This window comes from Leiobunum rupestre, chromosome 6 (assembly GCF_980474605.1).
Source record: "Leiobunum rupestre chromosome 6, qqLeiRupe1.1.hap1, whole genome shotgun sequence".
NCBI classification, from domain to species: domain Eukaryota; kingdom Metazoa; phylum Arthropoda; class Arachnida; order Opiliones; family Sclerosomatidae; genus Leiobunum; species Leiobunum rupestre.
This window is the reverse complement of record NC_143389.1, coordinates 27496088-27521434: the sequence shown is the minus strand read 5'-3', so window position 1 is coordinate 27521434 and position 25347 is coordinate 27496088. Positions and strand designations below refer to the sequence as shown.

The 25347-nt window shown below is 32.3% G+C and overlaps 1 protein-coding gene across 3 annotated transcripts in view; it reads left to right on the top strand.

Annotated features, from left to right (window-relative positions):
• LOC149940557 (putative G protein-coupled receptor CG31760) overlaps nucleotides 1-23853 on the top strand; it is a 39326-nt gene extending 15473 nt beyond the window's left edge. For 2 of the 3 annotated variants that reach the window (XM_090178352.1, XM_090178353.1), the window contains exons 7-14: nucleotides 3627-3728; nucleotides 3808-3961; nucleotides 4234-4343; nucleotides 11269-11483; nucleotides 13285-13423; nucleotides 17145-17250; nucleotides 18024-18167; nucleotides 19406-22454. In XM_090178352.1, the coding sequence (XP_090034478.1) occupies nucleotides 3627-3728; nucleotides 3808-3961; nucleotides 4234-4343; nucleotides 11269-11483; nucleotides 13285-13423; nucleotides 17145-17250; nucleotides 18024-18167; nucleotides 19406-19624 (1189 nt within the window). In that variant the 3' untranslated portion in view covers nucleotides 19625-22454. Of the gene's footprint in view, nucleotides 1-3626; nucleotides 3729-3807; nucleotides 3962-4233; nucleotides 4344-11268; nucleotides 11484-13284; nucleotides 13424-17144; nucleotides 17251-18023; nucleotides 18168-19405; nucleotides 22472-23697 lie in introns of those variants that run through there. The other variant, XM_090178354.1, reaches the window with a different exon arrangement.
• Nucleotides 23854-25347: the final 1494 nt, after the last annotated feature.

Genomic DNA, 25347 nt, shown 5'->3' with positions numbered 1-25347 from the left:
ACTTGGCAACATGACGTAAATAATACGTCACCCATGCTTTTTCCAACTGGCAAAAAAAGTATACCAGCATGGCGGCCATGGCCAAAGGTACGGCATGACGTCATGCTGCCAAGTCCTAAGACTATCCTTGTTTTCCACTGAAATTATATACCGTGTAATCTAACATTAGTTACGTACACGTATTATAATGCTATAATTTTATAAAGGGATGAACTAATTACTTTTGGAAAGAGTGCTAACTAGCACGCTATCTACATAGAACCGCCAGGTGCAGGTGTCAAATTTGTTGGGAAATACAGGGTCTGTTTGTTGTGCATTTTTCCGTGTAATCCTGTCTCAAAAGTTCAACGCGCCAAGTAAAGTTTACAGAAATAATTACTAAACATCTCACACAGGCCGTTTTAATTAAATTGTGTAATACAAATGAAACGAAATTAAAAATTATTAAATAATGGTAAATTATAATTACATTGATTTACTTCCTTAGTACTTCTATTTGTAACGAAAAAGTAGTGTCATAATAATATAAAGTAAATTTAAATAATAATATTGCAGGATCTGATATTTCTTTGAAATAAATCCGTAAGTAACTTCTGCTGTATATTTAATTTATTGCACAACTATAAGTATCAAAAATAAATAATATATTTTACGTGTATGTGTATATTATATATTCATTTTAGAAAGTGCTCCTTTTCATTTTCAATAAATTTATTAAAACTAATTTAATTATTATAATATCGAATGTTTGCAATTGATTTTGTCTGGAGATACGTAAATTTAACATCACAGACAAATTGGGCTAGAGTCCTAAAAAAACTCAAGTTCTTCTAAGGGAATTCCTTTTTGTGACAGGGGATGAGGATTAGCGGAGTGGGGATGCCGTTCTTACTACAAACCGACCCCTGGTCAGTTCGTAGTATTTGGGAATAGCCCTGAAGGTGTGGAAGAGTGGGGGATTGAATTTTTACTCTACAGTTGTAAAATATTTACTCCCTGGAACTAGCTTTTTGTAAAAATATTTTCTTTTAAAAAAAGCTGGTTTCGGGGCCAAGTGCCTTGATAGTGTACCTTTAAGGACTCTAGAAAAATCGATCACAAAGATATGAAAGCTAAGTTAAAGGCAGATTATGTAAGTTGGTAAAGAAAATATTAAAAATTTAATTTAATTCCCAACACATCGCAAAAGCGATTAATACGTATGCTGCTGAAATCCCATACCCTATCTCCCAAGGGTAAGGGTGAAAACCCCGGATATTTCTAGTGAAAAAGGGAACTAATAATAATATTAGTAATAATAACAATAATAATATTGAAAATACACATTTCAGGCAACCACTGAGGCATAGCCTTTACAGGGTGGTTGCCAGGACAACACGGATTGAAAATTAAAACATACATAAAACAAAATTACTTAACAAACTTAAATTTAAAAACAAAATTAAATTAAATTGGCCTACGAATTTTAAGAAAGCCAATAAGAAAAAAGAACCTAGACTAGCGAACGAAATTGTGGAATTGAGGATTGGGTGGCGTTCTCCCGGATGTCAACGAGAAAACCGTTCCATGTCCGAGAAATTCTTTAAAAAAATTCAAATCAAGAATATACCAAACTTCAGATACTACAAAGGTTATGAAAGCATAGTACTCAAGGGGTTATCATCGCCATGATTGAAAGTGACTTGTTGAATTGTATTGTAATAATAAAATGTGGTTTGCAAGTATTTAGATAATATATGTCGCTCGTCTGTTAGGTTATGTAATAAACAAAGATACACAGAAAATTTGTTTGACAATTACCCAAAGTGGGTTAAAATTTAATAGGCTCGTTTTTTTTTTGTTATTCATTGCGAAAAAGATTATTGGAAATTTTTGACGCCTGACGATTTTTAGCCAGCGGCTTTAAATTAGGTTTCTTTCCGCCGTAAATAAAATACTAATTAAATGGCAGAAATATGTACATAGTCCATGGCAATCTACGCTTTCTACTTCTAAAGGATTATTCGTTTCATATTAAAACGTTAGTATTTGGTCGTTATGTTTCATTCTGAAAAGTATACACGGTCTTTTAAGTTTATCGATCCCGGCGTTTTCTCAAATACGACGCGACAAAAATTGGGGAAAGAAATCAATTGAATTTGTAAATTTCAGAAAAATCGAAGCATTTCGTTGCGTTTTAGAAAACTTATTTTTTCACCGGTAGGTCGCAATTAAAAAGTGCCAGTGAGAAAATTGAAGAGCATATTGAAAAAATCACGAATACAATTGGTTCGGTCAAAATACAAGGTAGAAATAACATCGACTTTACGAAGTTGGCGTACTTCAATGCGTATCCTCCGTCGAATATCAGAACTACGAGCACCGACCGTGGAATATCAGAGAACTATATCTGAAGAGTTCTTAACCGTCATCAATACCTTCCTTACCGAGCAACCTTCCACCAAGCACTACGCGATAGGGACATGCAACGCCGTTACGAGTTTGGCAACTGGTTCAATATCATGACAGATGGAGACCAGGGTTTTCTGCGTCATCTACTAGGGTCCGATGAGTTATTGTTGGCGAGAGATGGGCCATTCAACCCCCAGAACATCCAAATCCACATCAAGAACCATTCCGAGTCAAAAGGTGGGCAGGTCTCGTAGGCGAAAGTGTTATTGGTACATTTTTCCTTCCGCCTCGACTCAATGGACTCAATTACCTGGCCTTTCTACAAAATGAGGAATCGGGTGAATTGGATGACCTTCCTCTGCACCTTTAGTTTCAACAGGATGGTGCGCCAGCTCCTCAGAACCGAGACGTTGTGAACTACCTCAACAATCAGTTCCCAAATAGATGGGTTGGGAGGAATGGACTTACTCTGTACTTCTTCTTGTGCGGCTTTATTAAGACTACGTCTACCGGCAGCCGTTTCGCCCATCGAAGAGCTACGGTAGAGAAACCTCGAAGCTTTTCGTCTTGTAACGCCAGAAATAATATAAAGTCTTTTCGAAATATGCTTCACCGTACCCAAATATATATCGCAGTCGACGGTGATATCTTTGAACAATTTTTGTAAAGTTGAAACAATAAACTTTAAACGTTTTTATCGAGTATCCGAAACTTAAATTCACACAAACGTACATTTTTGTTATTTGCTTAGTTTGGTATCAAAAGAAGCTTTGGCATCCTACTTGTCTTCTTTCAAGCCATCAAAACTCTTGGAAAAATAACCGTATTTTGACCAAACCAAATGTATTCTTACTTTTTTGAATATGCTCTTTTGTCTGCGAGTCTGCGACCTACCGGTGAAAAAAGAAAATTTTCTAAAACCCAACAAAATTATCCAATTTTTCTGAAAATTTTAAAATTCAATGGATTACTTTGCGTTGTATATAGCCTGAAAATATCACAATTTTTCGTCAGTTCGTTTTTCAGAAAAACGCTTGCCTGTAGAAGTGAAACGATTTTGGTTGATAAATAACTTTTGGTAAACCAGTTTGGTCATAATATCAGGAGACATCACTCCATGTCATGTCTCCTGATAATATATAATAAAAACCATTTTGATTCTGATAGCATAGATTTGCTAAGTATTTCAGAAATATTAATGATGATGCTTATAACCGAATACCGTTTTTACATAGTCCGTCATACGATGTATTATTTGTCTGCAAGCCCTGCCAACCTGGCTGTGATACATGTGTGAATGACGACCCTTGTCTCTCACATTATAACTGGGCTTTCAGGTCAGTAAGGTGACATTTATTTTGCAAAAGTTTATCTCAATTTCTACATCTTCGAAAAATATGAAATTTTTTCTTTCAGAATATCTCTATTAACAATCTCGATTATCTGTATAATTCTGACGCTCATTTTAATTCTGTACGTTTACCGTTACCGGAAATTAAAAGTCATTCAAGTGGCTAGTCCAATTTTCCTTTGCATTACTCTTCTAGGCTGCGCAGTCATGTACGGTGAGGTAAGCCCTTTTCCTTGAATATGGTCCAGTTGGTTTTAAAATTGATTTAGGATTAAGTTTAATATCACCGATGAATACTACTAAAAAGGATATATAATAATAATAACTTGAATTTATTTGTAAATATTACATGAAAAGCTATCATGTTTGAGGCTGTATTGTACATTTTAGTGCTGTGTGTACTTTCCAAAATGAAATGCATTAGTTTTATTTCGTATGATGGAATAAGGCACAATCAAGGAAAACTTACTAGTCTATTTTAATTATTTTAGATGGCAGCAATATTCCCCGTTCTTGACTCGTATAGTTGCGTAGCTACGAAGTGGACGAGGCATATGGGATTTTGCATAACGTACAGCGCTCTCCTACTCAAAACCTGGAGGTAAGTTAAACTTTTATTTTTAACGCTTTCTTCGAATATTGAACAGTTAAGCCAAACCGAAACTAGTACTAGCTGCGGATCAGAGATGGGCAAAAAATCATTTGTTGAATAACGAATAAAATAAATCTTTTTAGTGGTGGTTTATAAATAACGTTGCAAATAATTTAATCGAATAAAAGTATTTGAAATAAATATACTAAAATATTTTTTAAAACAGTTAGTTTATAAATAAAAAGTCCAAAATATCTGTTTCATCTAATCATTTCAAATAAATTTATTTTGAAAATAAAATAGGACTTAAATATTTTGTCATCAACTATTTTCGGTTTGCGTAGTTTACAAATAGATCGTCGAAAATAGCTTTATTTGAGAGGGCTAGACACAAGTAAAATCGCTGAAATTATTGCCATATTTTTAAGCTAAAGATAGTGACGTAGGACCAACATTCAAACAAGAAGGCCGCGTTACTTTATAGAGATACTTTTTGATAATCTTGCCTAAGACCTCTAGTGGCAGATTTCGAAAGTTTGACAGAAGAGTATTTTCTCAGCGACGGTAATGGTTTCTCATAGCGTTACGGATTCTTAGTGTAAATTTAAAAAAGAGTTTAAGGTAGTTGAATAATCGTGACAGAAACTGTTCTAGGTGGCGCTGCGGCACCGACGTTCCCTCGCCATTTCTTGTGTTTGTAGCGTCTGCTATAATCGAAATTTCGTAAATCTGGGAGTCGATTCTGTTCCGTGTTGTATTATAATAGCAAAACAAATAATTCCAAAGGAAAAACTGTACTTTATTTAAGACTTGATTGTTAAAAGAGGGCGTATCCATAGTTTTCGGTTCAAATAATAGCTCTACGGTTTCGGAAAATTTAGAAAATAAAATGTTATCATTTAGGGGCATGTGAACTATCCATTTTCACTCAAACCACGGAAAAAATACTTAGTTTTATAAGCCTCTGCCGTTTTTGAGCCTTTCGTTGGTCGACTTTCTGTGTAACGACGCAAACTTAGTCAATTTTCTAGAGATTTTGAGTGAAAATTCGTAGTTTACGTCTCCCAAAATGATACATGTAATATCTTATTTTCCAAATATTTTAGAAAGATTATGGCTGTTAAATTGAATTTATTAACTATACTAGCCTTTTGTACCCGCATAATAGAAATTGTCTGTTTGGCTGAAATTAGTGTAGGCACTTCGTATGTCTATGTTAAACAGTAATACAGTAAGCAACGGAAATTAAAATACGTCTGTTGTTTCCTTTCTGCCTAAATTGACAAGTATCTGCCTATTTCACAACTAACTTGACAACTTAACAACAAACTTTACCTGCCTAAACTTTAATAATTAAATCCCTTAATAAATAAATACCTTTGTACAAAGAAACCTTTGTAAATACCGTTGTTTTACTGAACGAAAATCCATAACCTTTGTAGAAACGTCCGTTGTTTCTGGGAAAGTGATTCGCTTGTGAAGCGCACCCCCCCCCCCCTCTCCACCACCGCCATCACGGCGTTGAGCTAGAAAAAGAGCACGTGGTGCAAATTTCAGCATCCTACCTATCGTCGTTTGAAGTTATTAATGGGACGGACATACATACATACATACATACATGCATACATACATACAAAAGGACAAACATTGAGAAATATAGTATAGATTTTATTACCATAAATAGGGCACGTGTGACCCGTTCTTTCCTTTCAATATAACACGATTTACGTTAAAATAAAGCCCAGTTCACACTATTGATTTTATTGCGCCACTAAATTGTATTGAACTAATTGCAAGCAAGAAAATTGTATAGTGTGAATAGATAAAGTGGGAACAATGGTTACAGTTCACGTAATACAATTATACAATTTTCTTGTTAACAATTAGTTGGACACAATTAAGTGGCCCAATTAATTTAATATTGTGAACTGGGATAAATTCTGGTGTCAAAGACTTTTAAGGTTGACGACGACAATTTTATTTGAACAGAAAGAAAAAAATCCCGCAAACGTTTACTCGACTAATCATAAGTAACTTAATTACAATAAGTATGGCAGTAAGTAAAATGGCGACTAATGAGATCCCAAAAAAATACATTATTAACCAAGGATGAAAACATATTACCGAGTTCCGTTCAAGCTCAAGTCGAAGTTGATCGAGAGAGCCAGTGTCGAAAAAAGGTTCCGTTATGAAATTTGTATTAAAAAATTGGAATTGTGATACTTATTGATGTCACGTTGCTTATGGACTAACCAAACAAAAAGAACAAAACTGTTTATTCCTTATTTGCATTAAAGAAAATATTTGAATTATTTGATTTTTTTATTCGGCAAAATAAACGTCGGAAAATTTTTAGATAAAAACTATTTAAAATCAATGATTATTTATCAAATGAATGTACAATAAATATTCTTAAAACATTATTTATCAGATAATAGTCGGAAATATTTAAAAAAAAAAGTATTTACTATATATAACGTTCCCACAAAATATTTGATTATTTGGCAAATAAATATATCTAAAATATTTGGCTCTGTCAAGCGACGAATAAATATGACCGAATATTTTGTTATTTGGTAATTTATTTAAATAAAATTTTATTCAAATAATGCCCATCTCTGCTGCGGATGCGTGGTTATTTGGCAAACAGTCTTTTATGGTAGATTTTACTACGGTTGTTTCTACGCTCTAGCCGGCGTCATCGTCAATGGTATTCATTTCCGTGGTATTTTAAAAAAAAATTAATAAAAAAAGGAATTATATTTATATTTTATTTTAAAAGCTATTCCTAGCTGCACAATTTGTAAGAGCAATAGTACCAGGATATCCAATTAAATGTCCATAATACACGCTAAAAAAGGTTGGGTTAAAAACTACCCAAATTGGGTTAATTTTTAACCAAAATCTGGGTCAGTATTGCACCTACCAAGAAACTTGGGTAAACTTGAAACAACCCAAGATGGGGTTAAAAAATTACACATGCTTGGGTCAATGGAAAACTACCCAAGCGGTTGGGTAGCATTTTAATAACCCAAAAAATGGGTCAATTATTTAATGACCCAAAATTAAGTTGTTTTTTATTTAACCCAAAAGTAAGGTATAGTTTACTAACCCAAAAATTTTAGTCAAATGCGACTTTTGCCCAATTTTATGGTTAATAATTTCATTTTACCCCAAGATTTGGGTAGTTGAAACTACCCAATTATATGGTTAAAATTTGACATTTGACCAAATTAATTGGGCAAGATCTACAATTAAGCCTGGGTATTTATAATATATGTATAGTCAGTCCCCTGCAAAAGTTACGGCCTTGTCAAATAATTAAAATTGCATCGTGCATCGAAAAAGTAGCCATTAACTTTCGAAAATAAACCGTAAAAAACACTTTATTTTAGTACTTTAAATATACAATAATAATTCACAAACTTATGGAATTTGATTTTAAACTCGAAATTTTTACAAACAGTTTTTAAAACTATGAAAATCTTCTTATCACAGATTGTTTTACACGAGTCTGAAATTTTGGTATTAAGCTAAATAACAAAAACATTTATCCGGAAAGATTAATATAAAAATTAGAAAATTTATCACAGTGGAAATAGAGTATACGTGGTCTGATACTATTCTCACCTAAGATAAAGGTGGACATGTCTTAGACGAAAAAGGGTTATTTAAAAATGATAGTTTACGAAAAATATTCTTGGAATGTTATATAGTCATGGAGAAACCTTTTCTCCATGATATAGTGATGATAACTAGTTTATTTATCCCTTTCCCAATAGGTGGTTCATCAGCAATAGGGCAAACCTCAATGATGTACGAGCTACTTTATTGTTAGAATATACTACTAAATTAACCAAATTAGAAAAACATAATATAATGAAGAGTGTGTTTTGTCACAATTAATTAAGGACATAGAATTCAATATTTCAATATTGAAATGGATATTTTCTGAAAAATATTCTAGACCATTATAGTCATAAAATATAAAATAATTGTAGTACAAAATTTTTACACCTAAAGAACCACAAAAAATTATTTATTTAAGCTTATATATTTTTTAGTTCAGAAGGACCTTAAATTCTATGGATTGTACAAAATAGTCATAACATATGATTTTATGTATAATGAGACTTCAGAGATTTTACAAAAACATTACCAAAATATCTAAGCACTTTTACATTTTTAAAAATTAGGTAAATTTCTCTGATTCGCTAAAATAAGTTGAAATTTTTCCAGAAATCTGTGATACATTAACTTTTAAAGGACAAAATTCCACCAATTCTACTCATACTATCCAAAATACAGAACCACATTTCTTTGTAGAAAAGAAATCAGTTTTGCCTTTTTCTAAAATTTTTAGCTTGCCAAATGCATGAAATCAAGTGTTGGAATTTTTCCAGAAATCTGTTATATATTAACTAGCAAAAGTCAAAATTCCACCAATTGCACTCCTCCTACTCATAACCTCAAGAAAAAAACCAAAAATGGCTTGAAAATTAGGTACATTTCTCTGTTTCGCTAAAATAAGTTGAAATTTTTACCAAAAATCTGTTAAATATTGACTCGTAAAGGTCAAAATTCCACCAATTTCACTCATCCTATCCATAACTTCAAGAAAACAACCAAATATGTTTTGAAAATTTGATATATTTCTCTGTTTCGCTAAAATAAGTAGAAATTTTTACCAAAAATCTGTTAAATATTGACTCGTAAAGGTCAAAATTCCACCAATTGCACTCATCCTATCCATAACTTCCAGAAAACAACCAAATATGTTTTGAAAATTTGATATATTTCTCTGTTTCGCTAAAATAAGTTGAAATTTTTACCAAAAATCTGTTAAATATTGACTCGTAAAGGTCAAAATTCCACCAATTTCACTCATCCTATCCATAACTTCAAGAAAACAACCAAATATGTTTTGAAAATTTGATATATTTCTCTGTTTCGCTAAAATAAGTAGAAATTTTTACCAAAAATCTGTTAAATATTGACTCGTAAAGGTCAAAATTCCACCAATTGCACTCATCCTATCAATAACTTCCAGAAAACAACCAAATATGTTTTGAAAATTTGATATATTTCTCTGTTTCACTAAAAAAAGTTGAAATTTTTACCAAAAATCTGTTAAATATTGACTCGTAAAGGTCAAAATTCCACCAATTGCACTCATCCTATCCATAACTTCCAGAAAACAACCAAATATGTTTTGAAAATTTGATATATTTCTCTGTTTCGCTAAAAAAGTTTAAATTTTTACCAAAAATCTGTTAAATATTGACTCGTAAAGGTCAAAATTCCACCAATTGCACTCATCCTATCAATAACTTCAAGAAAACAACCAAATATGTTTTGAAAATTTAATATATTTCTCTGTTTCGCTAAAAAAAGTTGAAATTTTTACCAAAAATCTGTTAAATATTGACTCGTAAAGGTCAAAATTCCACCAATTGCACTCATCCTATCCATAACTTCAAGAAAACAACCAAATATGTTTTGAAAATTTGATATATTTCTCTGTTTCGCTAAAAAAGTTGAAATTTTTACCAAAAATCTGTTAAATATTGACTCGTAAAGGTCAAAATTCCACCAATTGCACTCATCCTATCCATAACTTCCAGAAAACAACCAAATATGTTTTGAAAATTTGATATATTTCTGTTTCGCTAAAATAAGTTGAAATTTTTACCAAAAATCTGTTAAATAGTGACTCGTAAAGGTCAAAATTCCACCAATTGCACTCATCCTATCCATAACATCAAGAAAACAACCAAATATGTTTTGAAAATTTGATATATTTCTGTTTCGCTAAATAAGTTGAAATTTTTTCCCAGATATCTGTTAGATGTTAACTTATAAAGGTCAAAATTCCACCAATTCCACTCATACTCTCCAAAATACAGAACCACATTTCTGTCCAGAAAAAATATCAGCTTCACCTTTCCCTCAAATATTTGGCTTGCCAAATGCACAAAATGTGAAAAAATCAAATGTTACTCTCCGTTTACAAGAACTTGGTTTGTCAATTCCGAGTTTCAAATGCTTATAGTAAGAAACTCGTTGAGTAATTTATTGCCTGTAAACTGAACACATTAATGACATTGGTGATATTACAACATAGTAATTGCCTTGATTTAAGAACAATTCCTGTCACTAATTTCAAGAACTTCAAACCAGTTCACATTTTGTATTCATATAAGCTTATATTTTTAAACAACTAGACCTAAGTAAAACTTTTCTGATGTTTGGATGTAAAAAACATGTTCACACAATAATCAAACAAGGCCTAAACACTTGAAAAAAATAACTTTAAGCCATGAACTATTTAACGTAATTACGTTAATTAGTTCTTGTTTAAGCCTTATTAGGTATAGGAAATGCATAAAATTTAGTTTAGAACATAATGCAATGTTTTAAAGTGTGTAAGTTCATACTGCTTATAACTAAATTAAGAATAATTTAAAATTACCATTTAATTCAATTGTTGTTTTGTGGAATTTAAAACTAAAACTAAACCGTTCCTGGAACATTAAAAGTTCCTGACATTTGCCAACAAAATTTTTAGTTTCGACTATTTGGCAAGAAACCGTTAAAATAATGAACCAATAAAAACTCAACATTCAAACAATCAGAATGTTTAGCAGCCGATATAATGGAGTTTTACCATTTTTTGGGTACATTTTACCCAAGTTGGGCAATAAGAAAAATCCGGCAAATAACCCAAACACGTAACCCTTTCACAATAACCCAGAAGATTTAGAACAACCCAAAATGGGTTAAAATTAACTCAAATTGGTTAAAAATGAATTTTACCCAGAATATTTAACCCAACCTTTTTTAGCGTGTAATAGCACTTCATTTTAAAGTTTTCGTATATAAATGGTTTATGTAACTGGTTTGATTTCGATATTCCATTTCTAACCCGAAACAGGGTGTCTTTGACCTACCGTGTGAAGTCAGCTCACAAATTGAAGTTGACAGACAAGCAATTGTTGCACTGGCTGTTTCCGATTCTGTTGGTGATGGCCATTTACCTCAGCACGTGGACGATCTCCTCGACTCCAGTAGCCATATATCTCACCGACTGGTACAAACTCAAATTCAAGCAATGCGACTACAACTGGTGGGACCATAGTTTAGCAATAGGTAATGAATATTTAAACTCATTTTAATACATTTGTGTCTAGTATCTTTTAATTGATTTAACTGTTGACTGCTATCCTTTTTGATTTTAACCTGAAAATATTTCCTATAACACTTTTGTTACATATGTAGCTGTCAGACTGTGAAAAACTATATTTTTCATATGTTTTACTTATTAAACGCTGTCTTAGACCAGTTTTTACAGATAATTCTTAAAAAATAACAATAACTATGTCGAAATACATTGGTCAAGGTTATTCAAATCCGTCAAAAAACTGGACATTGTATAAGTTTTCTATTTATTATATTTCATAAGTGGAGTTCCTATGCTATCAAGTGCTAAACACTCCAAGTGAGTTTAAAATACACGGTGTTACGGGTTAGTGTACTGAAGCTTTTATATTGCATTCTATGGGTTACTTCGAGTAGAAATTTCAAAAGAACAATGGTCCTAAAAAGCCCCGTATAAGAATTACGAGCTCTCAAAAATAAGCCTAAAAACATCGAAATGAACGCAAATGTGAAATCTTTACTCTTCCTTTACCCCTATTGTTTTCGTAAATTTATTGGTTGTCTTTAAGCGATAAAATGATAAACAGATTTTCTAATATCAAAAGATCATAAAGAGATCGTTCAGAAGTATGCACCGCCAGATTTTTACCGTACTAAATTTAAGTTGGAGAGATTGACCTATTACTAAATCTTTCAACATCAGCTATGATGATGAAATTGTTATATTTTTTAATCAATTCCAAAAAATTATTTACAAAAAACTGATCAAAATGCCTACCTTGGGCTCTAATACACCAACAAAAACGTCGAAAAAATGATTGACGAATGTTTTAAAAGATTTGTGGTTAATTACGAATATTCTCACATCCAACAACTATGCGCTGCCGTAAGCGGACATCTCGGACTTAGGTTTTGTAAACTTAGTCTTTGAGATGTCCCCAATTAATACTTTTAAGTTCAGTTTATAAAATAGCCTCTAAATCTAGATGAAAAGCTTTGTAAACATGTTCAGTTGAACTCAACCAAAAATCTCGTTTAAGTTACAAATTGTTCAAATAGTATTTATAAATATCGCTTTAGTTCTCCAAGTTAACATTTCATAAATATTTCCTAAAATTTTGTGTATTTTTACTTAAGCAAACGTATTATTTTTTCAACAAGATATGCCTTAAAATTTAAAGAAGCTGATTGAAGAGATTTTTCGCGCATCGATACTGGAGAGCGACGCGAATCGTCAAATTGTGACGAGGATTGTTAGGGAAGCTAATTATCTGGTCAGTAACTCAAAATATGTTAACCAGGTTTAAAGCCACTTAAATCTCGCATAGTATTATAGTAATTGCGGAGTCAAATTAAATTGCGAAACATTGCATTAGCGAATGTGGTTTGGGATATTCAAAACGGCTGGTTAACGAAATCACCCGTTAGTGGAGAAAACGTCAAGTGAACAAACCTTCGTTGGTCTTTGCTTAAGAGATTTCTCTTATAGCATCGAAAACCTAGATAGCTCGTTTACGCTTTAACGTTAGTTTTACGTCGCATTTAAAGGTTTCCGCGGATCAATAGAATCGGGCTCTTGGGCAATTGGTTTTTCTCCTCCCAGATTTAGGTTAAAAGAGGAACTGAGTTTCCTTTAAAAGAGCGGCTTTTCCCGTTTTCCGATATTGGTTTGAGAATATATAGGTCCTGAATCTTTGCGTAGAGTGTAAATGCTGGATGGGATGAGAGAAAACGACCCTTCTTACTAGTGGCGTGTTCATTGATTATTTTCATTATGACTTTCCGCCTAAAGGTGAATTTCTCTTCCTTCTCTGGGGAATAAAAGTTTGCTACAACGTCAGGAACGCTGAGTCGTTTTTCAACGAAGCTAAACACATTACATGGGCTGTTTACAACATCACTATCATCAACATCATAATGCTCTTAATTCAGTAAGTTATAAAACAAATTCGTAACTTCAACAGTGTTATAAAATATATCTTTTTTTAATATACTATATTTTATGGCTATTTGGATCTTAGTGCCTATACACGGTTCCTTTCGTTAACATGTTAAAGTTAATATTCAGTCATTTTGGAATTCGTTAATCATGTAGATTATTTATCATTTACAAATACTCAAATTAGAATTTCAATTGTATCATGCGAATAAATATGCCACTTTCTAGAATCTCAACCGTAATTGCTTTGAAAATTAATTGAATTTATAAAGTAAATTGATAATTATTTAATTTTAACGAATGCCCCAAACAAAAAATGTATTTCGAAAAAACATTAAATCTTACTTCTAACGTCGTTTTTAAATAAATAATACATTTCGTGTAGCCTTTCCAGGAATACCTTTTTTCTACTTGAGGAGAATGACTCTCGTGCTAAGTCAATTCGACTACGATGCCTGCGGATCGTCTCAACATAGTCAAACTCCTGAAGTATAAATAAATGTATTCTTGGCTACACTGAATAGGAATTGAAAACACACGTTATAAGCTAAATATATTACCAAATATGCTATTCAAATGCTTTTGAATTGAATACTCACTTAAACGGAGTCACACTTAATTTAACTTTTATTGGATTGCTCTAAGAGTACTTTGGCGGAAGTCCCAGAGATTGGAACCATTAATTACCAAAATACTTATTAACCTTAGAACTATTAAAAGTTGATAGAAACCAAGAACGTTCATAATTTTGCTTCACGATTTTCGCATCCATATTAAATAATAAACAGGGTGTCTTTTTTGCTCTGACTGGGCATCTTCTCAAATCAACAAGATTGAGAGTTACGAAATTTTTAGGGTAATATGTCTATTATAGGAACGCTTAAAACCTAAATTATGAAAATATTATTTTTATGAATATCACAAAGATATGAGGAGATAAAAACAAGTTTTCCACATGGGGCAGAAGACAGTTTTGTGCGAAAATTTATCCATATGTCAAGCTTAATAATAAAATATTTTATGTTGCTTTTGCGCAAAGATCGGTGGTTAGGTACTATTTATGGCGAAATATTTCAGTTTTAAACCATTCGTTAACATTTATTGAGTCTAATCAACAACTATGCCCCTTCATTCTCGTGAGCAGCACGATTTTATGGTCGAGTTATTTTACGGAGATGCCAATCTTAACGTTCATCGAGTAAGTCAAATGTGTAGTATTCGCTATCCTGACAGAAGATGAAGCCAAAACATTGTTCTCGGAGCTGTTCGAGACTTCGACAACTTAGGAAACGTAAATCCCAGGTTCCGTGGACAAGGTTGTCGAAACTTCAACATGGAAATCAATCTAGTCTACTTCACTTCGTACCCTCGAACAAGTATTAGAGGTGCAAGCAACGATCTTACACTCTTAAAAAAAATTGTTAAGCTTAGAAGAAAATGCTGTTCTTGGGGCTTTAGAGAACAGAAAGTTGTACTTTGATGCAGATAAATGTTTTGTTCAATGAAGAACAGGTCACTCTGTTCTACAAAGTCAGTTTTAATTGATAAATTCATCTATTTATTGTTACAAATCGAAAAGCATTGTGTTCTAAGTACAACAGATCTGTTCTGCTTTCGCACAAACAAATGACCTAAGTTAAACCATAACAGTTCTAAAAAGAACTTAAATGTTCACTTGTTGAACATGATACTGTTCTACATAGACCAAATACCTTTTTTAATAGAACAAAATAGTTTTTCAAAGGTGAACAATAACAGTTCTACAAAGAACTTGCGAGTGTGCGAATTAAAACTTTAATGTTCACTACCAAATACTTTTCTTTATAGGCTTATTTATACACAAAGCTTATAGTGTCACTAACAATAATTACAAAAAATAAGTCATTAAAAATTTTAATCTTTAAGATTTCAATTAAGATTTCGATTAAGCATTCGAAAACACATTTTAAAAAATCTTATTAACTAAGTTTGTCACCGAAATTCAATTTTTTTTGTAATCAATGCTAAAAACCATTTTCTGGAGATACTCCAATGTCTTGTTTAGGCCTTGGGCATATTTTATTTGGAACGTAAAATAGCAGCTGAATAAGTTTCTTTTTGTAAAGTTGAACAATACATGGTATTGTTTTCCAATACGATGCTCGTTTCTGAATTGAAAAAGTCCATGGAATTTAAACCAATTATTGGTGTATTAGGTAATTCTTCAGTCTGAAAATTAAAAAATAATATTTTTAATATAAGAGATAATACAGTTTAAAAAATGAATTCATTACTTTCAAAAATTTCATCCGTCACGATTTGTTTTTCTGGCTCCACCGCATTCAAAAGAGCTTCAACAATATTTTGTACACCATCTTTTGCTCAATTTAGGAATCAGAACCTACAGAAGTTTCAATTTATTAACTATTTGGTTTTAGTAGAAAATTTACTTTAGATATTTACATTAATTAGTTTAATCAACGTCTTCTAAAGCGTGAATGAGACTATGTTACCCGCAACGAGGTAAAAGTAAAGGCATAACTCATTGTGTCTTCACGTGACTAACAGTTGGTTTTATTTTTTTATTTCTAAAAAAGTGTTGGACAGGGTAAAATATAAGTTCTATTATCTCCTAGAATACCTATTAGTCGAATTACAGTGTTGATTATCTATTAGTTTTTCCCCTAAGCTTATGATATTTGTTTTTAGTTTAACAAAAATTATTTTGAATATGACCGTGACCGTAAAACAATTTAGTAACTAAAACGGAAATCTCTTTGAATATCATAATTTTTTTAATTTTAACGAAACAATAAAAATATTAAATAATTTAAAAGAAGTTTTTGGAAATAAATAGAAAAAGTGAAGATATAGAAATGTTCTGTTGAACAAAATTTTGATTTTTCCTTTAAATGTTACTTGTTTTTATATAGAACATTTAGTTGTTCAAATGGGACCTTTGTTCAATGTATAACAGCATTTATTATTTTAGAACAGATTGCGTTCAACTTAGATCATTGCCGTTCTTTTCAGAAAACGTTAAGAACAGCAATTTTTAAGAGTGCAGGTTATCAAGGAACTACGTTTGGAGAACTCTTCAGAATCACCTTTTAAATCCGTATCGAGCTACCTTCCAAGCTCTGCACGAAGGAGATATGGAACGAACATATGATTTCTGCAACTGGCTAATTAACATGTCTTATGATGTCCCAAATTTGATCACTCATCTTTCACTTATGGGGTTTCATCAAAGAAACAATTTACGAGACGCCCGTTGCGAGCATAGATGAATGACGACAAAGAATTAGTGCAGTCTTCGCACTTCTCCCTCCTAATATGATCGCGGGCCGGCTCGTTTCGAGAGATTCACCATCGTGCCGAAACATGCATCTTGACGAACGGAGATACGAATAAACTTTAAAAATTAAGATATTTAAGACATTTTTAAATTTGGGCACAAAACTGGCTATTGCACCATATGGACAACTTGTTATTTATTCATCACCTCATATATTCGTGAAAAATTAGTCTTTTTCAATGGATTTTTTGGTACATTTAAAAAAATTTAAGCCGTGAAAAATGTTCCCATTTTCCAAATATAAAACCATAAAAATTATATTGAATACCCAGTCATAGCAAAAAAAGTATAATAGCAAAGTATAATAACGTCAACAATGAATACTGAATTCAAAATTTTTAATTATTGACAAGTACTTCTCTTATATTTTGCACAGCCTAGTTATTCTTCCACATGCTGGTCCAGATATAAAATACTTGTTTGGATTCATTCGTACCCAAATGAGTACAACAGTCACAACAATCCTTATATTTGGTCCCAAGGTAACCTGGCTCTTTTTCTTAATTTATTCGTTAAAATTTAATTTTAGTCTCGATTTATATTTTTAAGATACCATTATCTTAAGTAGTTCTAAATAGTACCATTATGCTACCTTTAAAAATTCACTAGTATTACGGTTTTCAGTTAACGCGAGATGTTCACGTAGGTGCAAACTTTCCGTCTTCAAACCAGACCCTTCGCTCTCTTAAATACCAAGCGTCTACTTAGCATGTGAAAGTCAAGCAGGTTCTTTAGGTAGCTTTATGTCAATGGAAAAACCTAAAAAGCCTAATAAAAAAATTCTCTCGGAAGTATTGATACGCCGAACCTGATCGAGAAAGCTACTCTTTGTGGTTCTTGCCGCTTAGCCTTAAATCGGTAAAAGAAAAAGGTCTGGTTTTCAAAAATGGAAAATTGCCACTAGATGAGTGTCAACGCATAAAAAAGTGTTGCTTTAGGCCTAGGAAAGCTTTGCGCGTCGTTTCAATTTTAGCTTTGAAAAATGAAAGCCAACTATCAAGCGGATGACGAACCTCGTTCAGAATGTATTGTAGTTTCTTCTTTGGATACCTAGGCTAAATAAAAAGGGTTTTATTGAACCGTCAATTGTCATCTAGTTTTTATTGAAATCTTTAGTGTGCACCGAAATAAAGTGGGCGCGTTAACTTAATCCTATAATACTCATTAGATAGGGTAAGGTTTATAAATTTATTTGCTTCAGCGATCAATCTGTATGTAGCTGTAGCTCACTCATCTAATTTATAATATTTTTCAGTTTTACCGTGTAATGAAAGGCCAAGGAGACACGTGGGATAACCGGGCAAGGGCTAGAGGCGTCACGGCCTCTTTCTCGCTGAATGGAGTTGGCCTCATGCACGAAGAAACTCCGGATTTGAACCAGGAAAATGAAGAACTAAAGGTGAACCTAATTCTCAATAAAAACAAAACCAACTTAAAAGTTTACGTGGGAGTTGAACATTGTAGTTGAATTCTAGGTATTGCACTGATAACGAGAAATCAGATTATTTTTACTTCAGCTACGACAGTTAGCTTTTTCAGTTTATACAGGGCGTTTTAATTTGATCACCCCAGGCATTTTTCTCATAAACTATATTACCTAGAAATGTGACATTTTCAGGATTTACATTATCGGGGAAGGTCGTTGTTAATTGTAAATTTCAGCAAAATCGTGACATTGTTCACGGTTTTGGAAATTCAAGATGAAAACTATAAATGAACAAGTAGTAGAGCATACTCGAAAACCTTATATAAAATTGGTTAGGTCGGAATAGGTCAATTTGTCACCAATATATTAAGTCATGAAAAATAAGAAGTTGGTAGTAGGTGGCCTGAGCCTTTTCACAATTAAACCTACTTAACTGGTAGTGTTTGTGTGATTGCTAAAAACGAACGTTTTCTAAACTATTGATAATTAATTTTGAGAAAAAAAAGTGTTGCAAAATTTAAAAAAGGAGGTTGTAAGAAGTCTAAGAAATGTCTAATTTCCAAAAACTGAATTGCCCAAATCTTTTTTGAATTTGCACTTTGTTTAAATTTAGGTTTCTTTTAAGTATTTAAAGTGTGGAGTCACCGATATTAAAATCATAATCTCAACGTACTTCAGTAATCAAGTATACCTCGTTATAGCCGTAAACAGCTATCTAAAGTTTTCTTCTACTACCTAGCGTAAAAAAAATCCAAATCCGGGAAGATTTTGTTGAAATTTACAACGACCTTTCCCGATAGTGAACTTCCAGAAATATCATATTTCTGGAAAGTAAAGTTTTTTGGGAAAAATGCCTGGTACGATCCAATGTGTTAGGAATTTATTATGGACGTTTCTACCTTTTCGCAAACGGGTGAGTTTCAGATGTTACTGAATTTATTTATGTATGTAAACTTAATAGGATAATAGCGACTAAAATTGACAACCACGTTTAAAACAACGTAAAAATTATATTGAAACGAACACAGAGCGAAAATTGGGAAAATATATTTTTTGATATCGAAGGAATATCAATCAAAGGAAAATTTTAAATGGGAAATAAAATATCAACGATCGTTGGGTTTGTGATAATAAAACATAAAAAATAGTTGCGGGAGTACGTTTTAAATTAACATTAGCACGTCTCGGTCTTTGTTTTGTAATTTTCGCAGGAGGAAATTCAGAAGTTAGCGGCGCAAATAGAATTCATGAAAATCGTACACATGGAGATGAACAATCGCCACTTGAAACCGAAACACGGAAGTTTCTTCAATCAACCGAACAGCACGCAGAGCCCCATCATTAAATCCATGTACATGAAATTCGAAAGCACCGATTCTCCGGGATCGCGGATCTCGCCAGCCGCCGAACTAGTTAGCGAACACGTTTGAGAGCGATTCAAATTAAAAGACAATATTTAGCCAAATTTTTGCAACAATGAAATGTTCGGGGATTAAATATAGACATATATAATCTCTACAAAATTGCGTATCTGTGATAATAAAGAACTTTATATATTTAAGGAAAAATATGTGTATTAAAAAGACAATAGCCAGTTTAAATATTAGCAAATTAGACGATTTAATGTTCGTTTTTAGAAACATTTCGTTTGTGCCTATATGACCTCGAGAGACGTCACGTTCTTCAAAATTATTTGTGATTACTCAGTTTTCAACACAAAATACTACCAATATACCAAAAATATAATTCAAAATCGCAGCAAGTGTACAGTTTTCTTAAGTTCAAGATAGACAATCCTAGTATTCATCTGAACCAATGACGCGATTCTTGAGACCAATAGGCAATTTTTCAGCAGGCCATTTTTTTGATAATTTTTAACCAGAAACATTTACGCGCTCCATTTTTATCTCACTATATTTTGGACTGATATTGTTTATAAAACTACATAAAATACTGACTCTAAAGTTTGAATTTTAGAAGCGTGAAAACTGTCTGTGGCAAGAGATTCTACGTCTATTTCAGACATTATGACAAGAGTTATACATTAGGCCCCGAGGCCCGAAGGCGTTTTGGTGTAAAATCCAAGCCAAAATATATTTTCGAAACAACTGCGGTATTTGACACTGTCTTACGATTTTTATGTATTTAAATTTAAGTGTGTACGTTTCTAAGGATTTTAATTTTTGTCTGAGCACCAAAGAGCCTAGATGGCACTATCGCCATTTGGGGAGCTCGTTTTAAGAGTACAATGTTCTACTCGTTTGAGCTTAGATAATTAACATTCCCCATAAAACACGAATTGATAATATATTGGACTCCAATATGATTTCCTTATACGGCTGTAAATTGAAAACCACCATTTCATTTTTGGGTTTCTGATATATGTTAGATACCGTTGCAACTAAATAACTAGGTACCTAATCAGGCGATAGCTCTGCCAACTTTTCGTTTATACTGAAAATTTCTTATATCTCATTTAATATGGTAATGTTCTTTTAAAGCTTGACTATTGTATTGAATAGAAAATTACACTCTGAGAAAACCTTATTTAGTTTGAAAGGCTGTAAAAAGTAAATAATTCTTATAATTGGAATTTGGTCTGAATCTAAAATAAACAAACGGTAACACGCGTTTATTTCGTAAAACAATTGACACTTCGGAAAAATTGCAAACGGGCTGAATTTTAGCATGCACCAAACGTCGCCGTCATTTGGATGTACGCACAATGATTCGAAATAGGCTCACAGAAATGCTTATTCACAAAAAACACTACGTACTGAATTTAAATCTAAAACTAATCCATTAAAAGTTAGGCAATTCCTTACAAAAAACTTTAAACCAATGTTGTGCCTTAAGGCATTGTTATCTTTTTAATCAACGAAGGCGCTAAATTATGGCTTGTTTAAAGTACATCTTTAAATTATGATTGCGAATAAACTATTGCTTGTACTATACCTTTCCATTGGACTTTTTGTAGGCAATAGCAAAACCTTTAATTTTGTGATTTCAGTTCTTAATTTAAAATGCTTATTTTCCTCCATAACTCAATTGGTCATACCACCCAATTATGAGGCCGGTTTGCAATTTTTCTGATGTTTAGGCAAATTTCTCACTAAAATTATTTAAATAGGCTTGGCTTTCAGTGAGGTTGACAGGACGATCACATATTATTTCACCGTTCTTCTAAAATAAGTTTCTCTAAGAAATTTCAAAGATTCCATAACTTATAAATATTAGGAAATTAGCAGTACCATGCTTTTAACGCTCTAAATAGTATTTCCATGCGTGGTAATTCGCTTAAAACAATTATCAAGGAAGTTCTCGCAGAGGTTAATGGTAATCGTAGGTGTATAAAACTGTTAGCCCACGTCAAGACTAAGGTTCCTAAGTCATATAACCCGGACACCTAAAATAATGAGGTTAAAAGTAATTCGATGACTTAGGTGTGGTGTCTTGGTATTTATTATTATTATTATTCGGTCTTTGAATTTTGCCAGTTTGAGAAAATTATTAAGACAGCTGGAGGTGTTAACCGTCTGATTATCTGTGAAATTGCAATATAATGTCCGTCTTCACTATTTTTCCGTTAATCGTAAATTATGATATATAACTTCATCCTTCACCCCTAAACTCTTGTTTTCATATTTATTAGATGACCGGCTAATAACATCTGGTTACGACTGAGTATAAATATCGCTATTGTCAAACGAGAAATCGTTATTTGTCTTCCAAGGTTTCTGTTCGTTCTGTTTAAAAAGTTCCGAAAAAATAATGATTTACGTGCCAATCTAAAATGTGCCATCAATGTAAATTTTAGAGTACCACTCCTTGACACTTAAAAATATTGTGTATGCGTAATACAACTTTATATCCAATAAATTGAAATCATACCAAAGGGCACCATAAATGTACACACCTGAAGCACGATTTATCAATACACCCCGACAACATTAATTTTAGCCCCGTAGCGGTTAATAATAAATTCGCACGTAGTACAAAGAAAGTTACCCTCATAGAATTCTAATTGCTAATATACAAAATGACGAAAGATGAGCTATAATCGATCATGATTTTCATCGTGTTTGAGTAATGTTTGTTTATATTACGTTTCGATAAATCGTTACGTGTTTAACGGTAAGGATGGTTGGCTCACGACAGTAAAAATAGTTTGATTCTACGAAAACAGGGATAATCCTGATATTGTATTTATTTTTTTCAACTATCTAGCGTATCCATCTGTTGGATTCCTGAATTAGAAAATAGAGCAATGTTATTAGGTAAGAAAAATAAACTTATAGTCTTGCTGGTACAAGATAAGTAAAAGGTACATTTTGTTAAATAGTTTTACGCGAAACCATCTTTTAACTGCTAAACTTCAGCGGTGTGTTATTAGTTTTATTTTTATTTGTTACACAAATGACACATTTATTTATTTTACCAACGGTATTGAAAATGCCATGTGATATGTTTTTAATGTTTTCTACCAGAGAGATTTCAGAGATGATCAATTTCATATTAAGTATTTGTGGCCCCCTTTTCAATTTATCGGAAAAGTGAAAGTGCACGAGCCTAACAATAATATTTAGTTCTGAAGTACGAAAAGCCACTATTGGGCTCATGATGCCAAATTTACGCTATGGCTGTGCTTACCTTAGTCATATTGGCTGTGCCTACCCAAGTAAATATCTTATTACACAATTTCACCTATCACTATCTAAAGGACATCAATCGTAGTTTGTGGTGCACTTGCAATTAGTAGCAAAATACAAATCTAGTAATTTGCACTAATCGAAAAGAGACGGAGAAAACTGAATGCTACCAGGCAAACGAAATTCCTCTTGATCGATCGCCGTCCTTGTCGTAAGAAAACGGAAATATAGTTAGTGCCCAAAAACCCCACGACACATTCAATTTCACTGAAGCAAAAATATTTCAACGATCCTCTATATATATTTTCAATAAATTAGTTGGTTAATTTTCCTCGACCAAACATTTACTAAAACTACGAGGACTCACATTTAAAAAAAAAATAAACCAAAGTTAAAAGAGACAGCTAGACCGATGAAAGTTTGAAGATGCGAAGAAGAAAGTAAGACCAAAAAATTGGTTCATAAGGGGAAAAACCAATCTTGACTACAGAGATAAAAAGCATGACAGAGTATGTAAATCCTCCAATAATAAATGTAATTGAATACTTCATTGGTGTATTATATAGTCCTATTAAATTTGAATAAAAGATAATCCTTGATATTCAAATTATTTATAAAAGGTTCAAAAGAAACTAATTATACGTTGAGATATTTCGTGTAAATTAAATTTATTGTCTTTTTGAAAACTTCTGTTAAACCTTTTAATTTGCTTAAAAGATCCAAAACTTCAGTCGGTTGAGCTGTATATAATCTCAGAAATATCCTTAATTATTAAGTTGATGTTTATTATATTCGTACGTAGTTATATTATTTCATAACAAACAATTTCAAATTGATTTGAATATTTATTTCAGCGACACCCGAGGAAGGTCACTAGCCAAAAGCTCACATTTTAAGGTTCATATTCAGCTATTTACCCTGAAAGTAATCCAGGATTTCGGCTAATTTAAAGTTAAATAGGCTATACAATTTTCCACCATCGTAAAAATGGTTATTTAATATGCGTTTGTTACGGTTTATGTTCATAATTTCTTTACAAATATAAAAATAATGTTATCAATTATAAATTAATTGTGAATTAATTAATAATCACGGGTATCGACATAGCGCCACCTATAATTCGTTAAATATTGTATAAAATTATATATGTTTTGATAACCACAAAATATTTACTAGGATTTTATTCAAACGTAAATCTAATCTAACTGTGGCTGATACCCTTCTGTAAATAATAAGAAAATATATTGTAAAAATAAATCAGAAGTATTCTAAATAACCCTGTTAACAGATAAAAACAATAATAATAATGTTAGAAGCTTTGAAAAGCGTCTAAATTTTGAGAGTAAAGATATATTGTATAGCATATATTCGCTATGGAATTGTGAAATAAGTTCTTTTAATTATTTTCCTTTTGAAATATAGAAAGTAAAATTTTTGAAAAACAAAATATTATTATCTTATTTGCCATAGAGCAACTTGTGTATACCCATAAAAAAATAAAGAACTTTGAATGTTTGAAAAGGTACTGCTTAAATAAACATTAGATATTAGTGATATTGTTTTCCATTATTTACTTATGTTTTAAAAAGAAGCGGTTTGAAACGCACAATTAAGAAAATACTTACGCGACTAGTAATTTCTGAAAGGGCCCATTCGTGGCAAAGTTACTTTTATATAAAAAAAGCATAATCAGAAAGTGCTCTCAGGTGCTCTTTTAACTCATCGCAGGAAAATGGGGAAAAACAGGCATACTTCACAACTCACCCCCTACAACTCCTTAAAATATTTGCACACTAACCTTCTTAAAAAGTACAAAACAAACTAAATTCACCTCAAAATATTTACTTAAATAATATCGTAATTAATTTATTTAAAAAAAATACACGTTGTTTCTCGGTCCACCAGTCAGAAACTGGAATGCCTTCCTAATTCGTTTCATCGTCACCCTCGGAGTTGTCACATCTTCTAGGGTAACAGCGTCATCTTGGAACCAATTGCTACGCAATTCCTAGTCATCTACGGGTCACCACGGATACAAATTAACTTATCCGAATGTCCATTAGGTTGACATTCGTAATTCGGGAAATTGGTACTAAATAACCTTTACAAAAGCGCAATTTGGGCACCGTGTCGAACACTATCGAAACGTTCTACTGTTTGGATGTCAGTAAAGCTTTTCGCTGTATAGCATGGTGTTGGTTACAATACTCGTACTTTCCGTCATCAACGGAAACTTCAACGACTTCCGACCATAAATGTAACCCTTAATTTCGCCTTAAACTCTGCCTCTGCGTAATACTTCGCTAAATCTCAACGACTCACGCAGCTCTATATAATACGAGCCTGAAGTATACAGGGTGGCTCGATTTGCTCTGACCAGATGTCTTTCAAAAAAAAACTATTTGATGTATAATTTTGAGATTTTCAGGGTATGCGTATTTAGTTAGGAACGCTTAACTCAAATAAGTTTTCACATTTCCTTTTAATTTCTTTTTTGACCGATA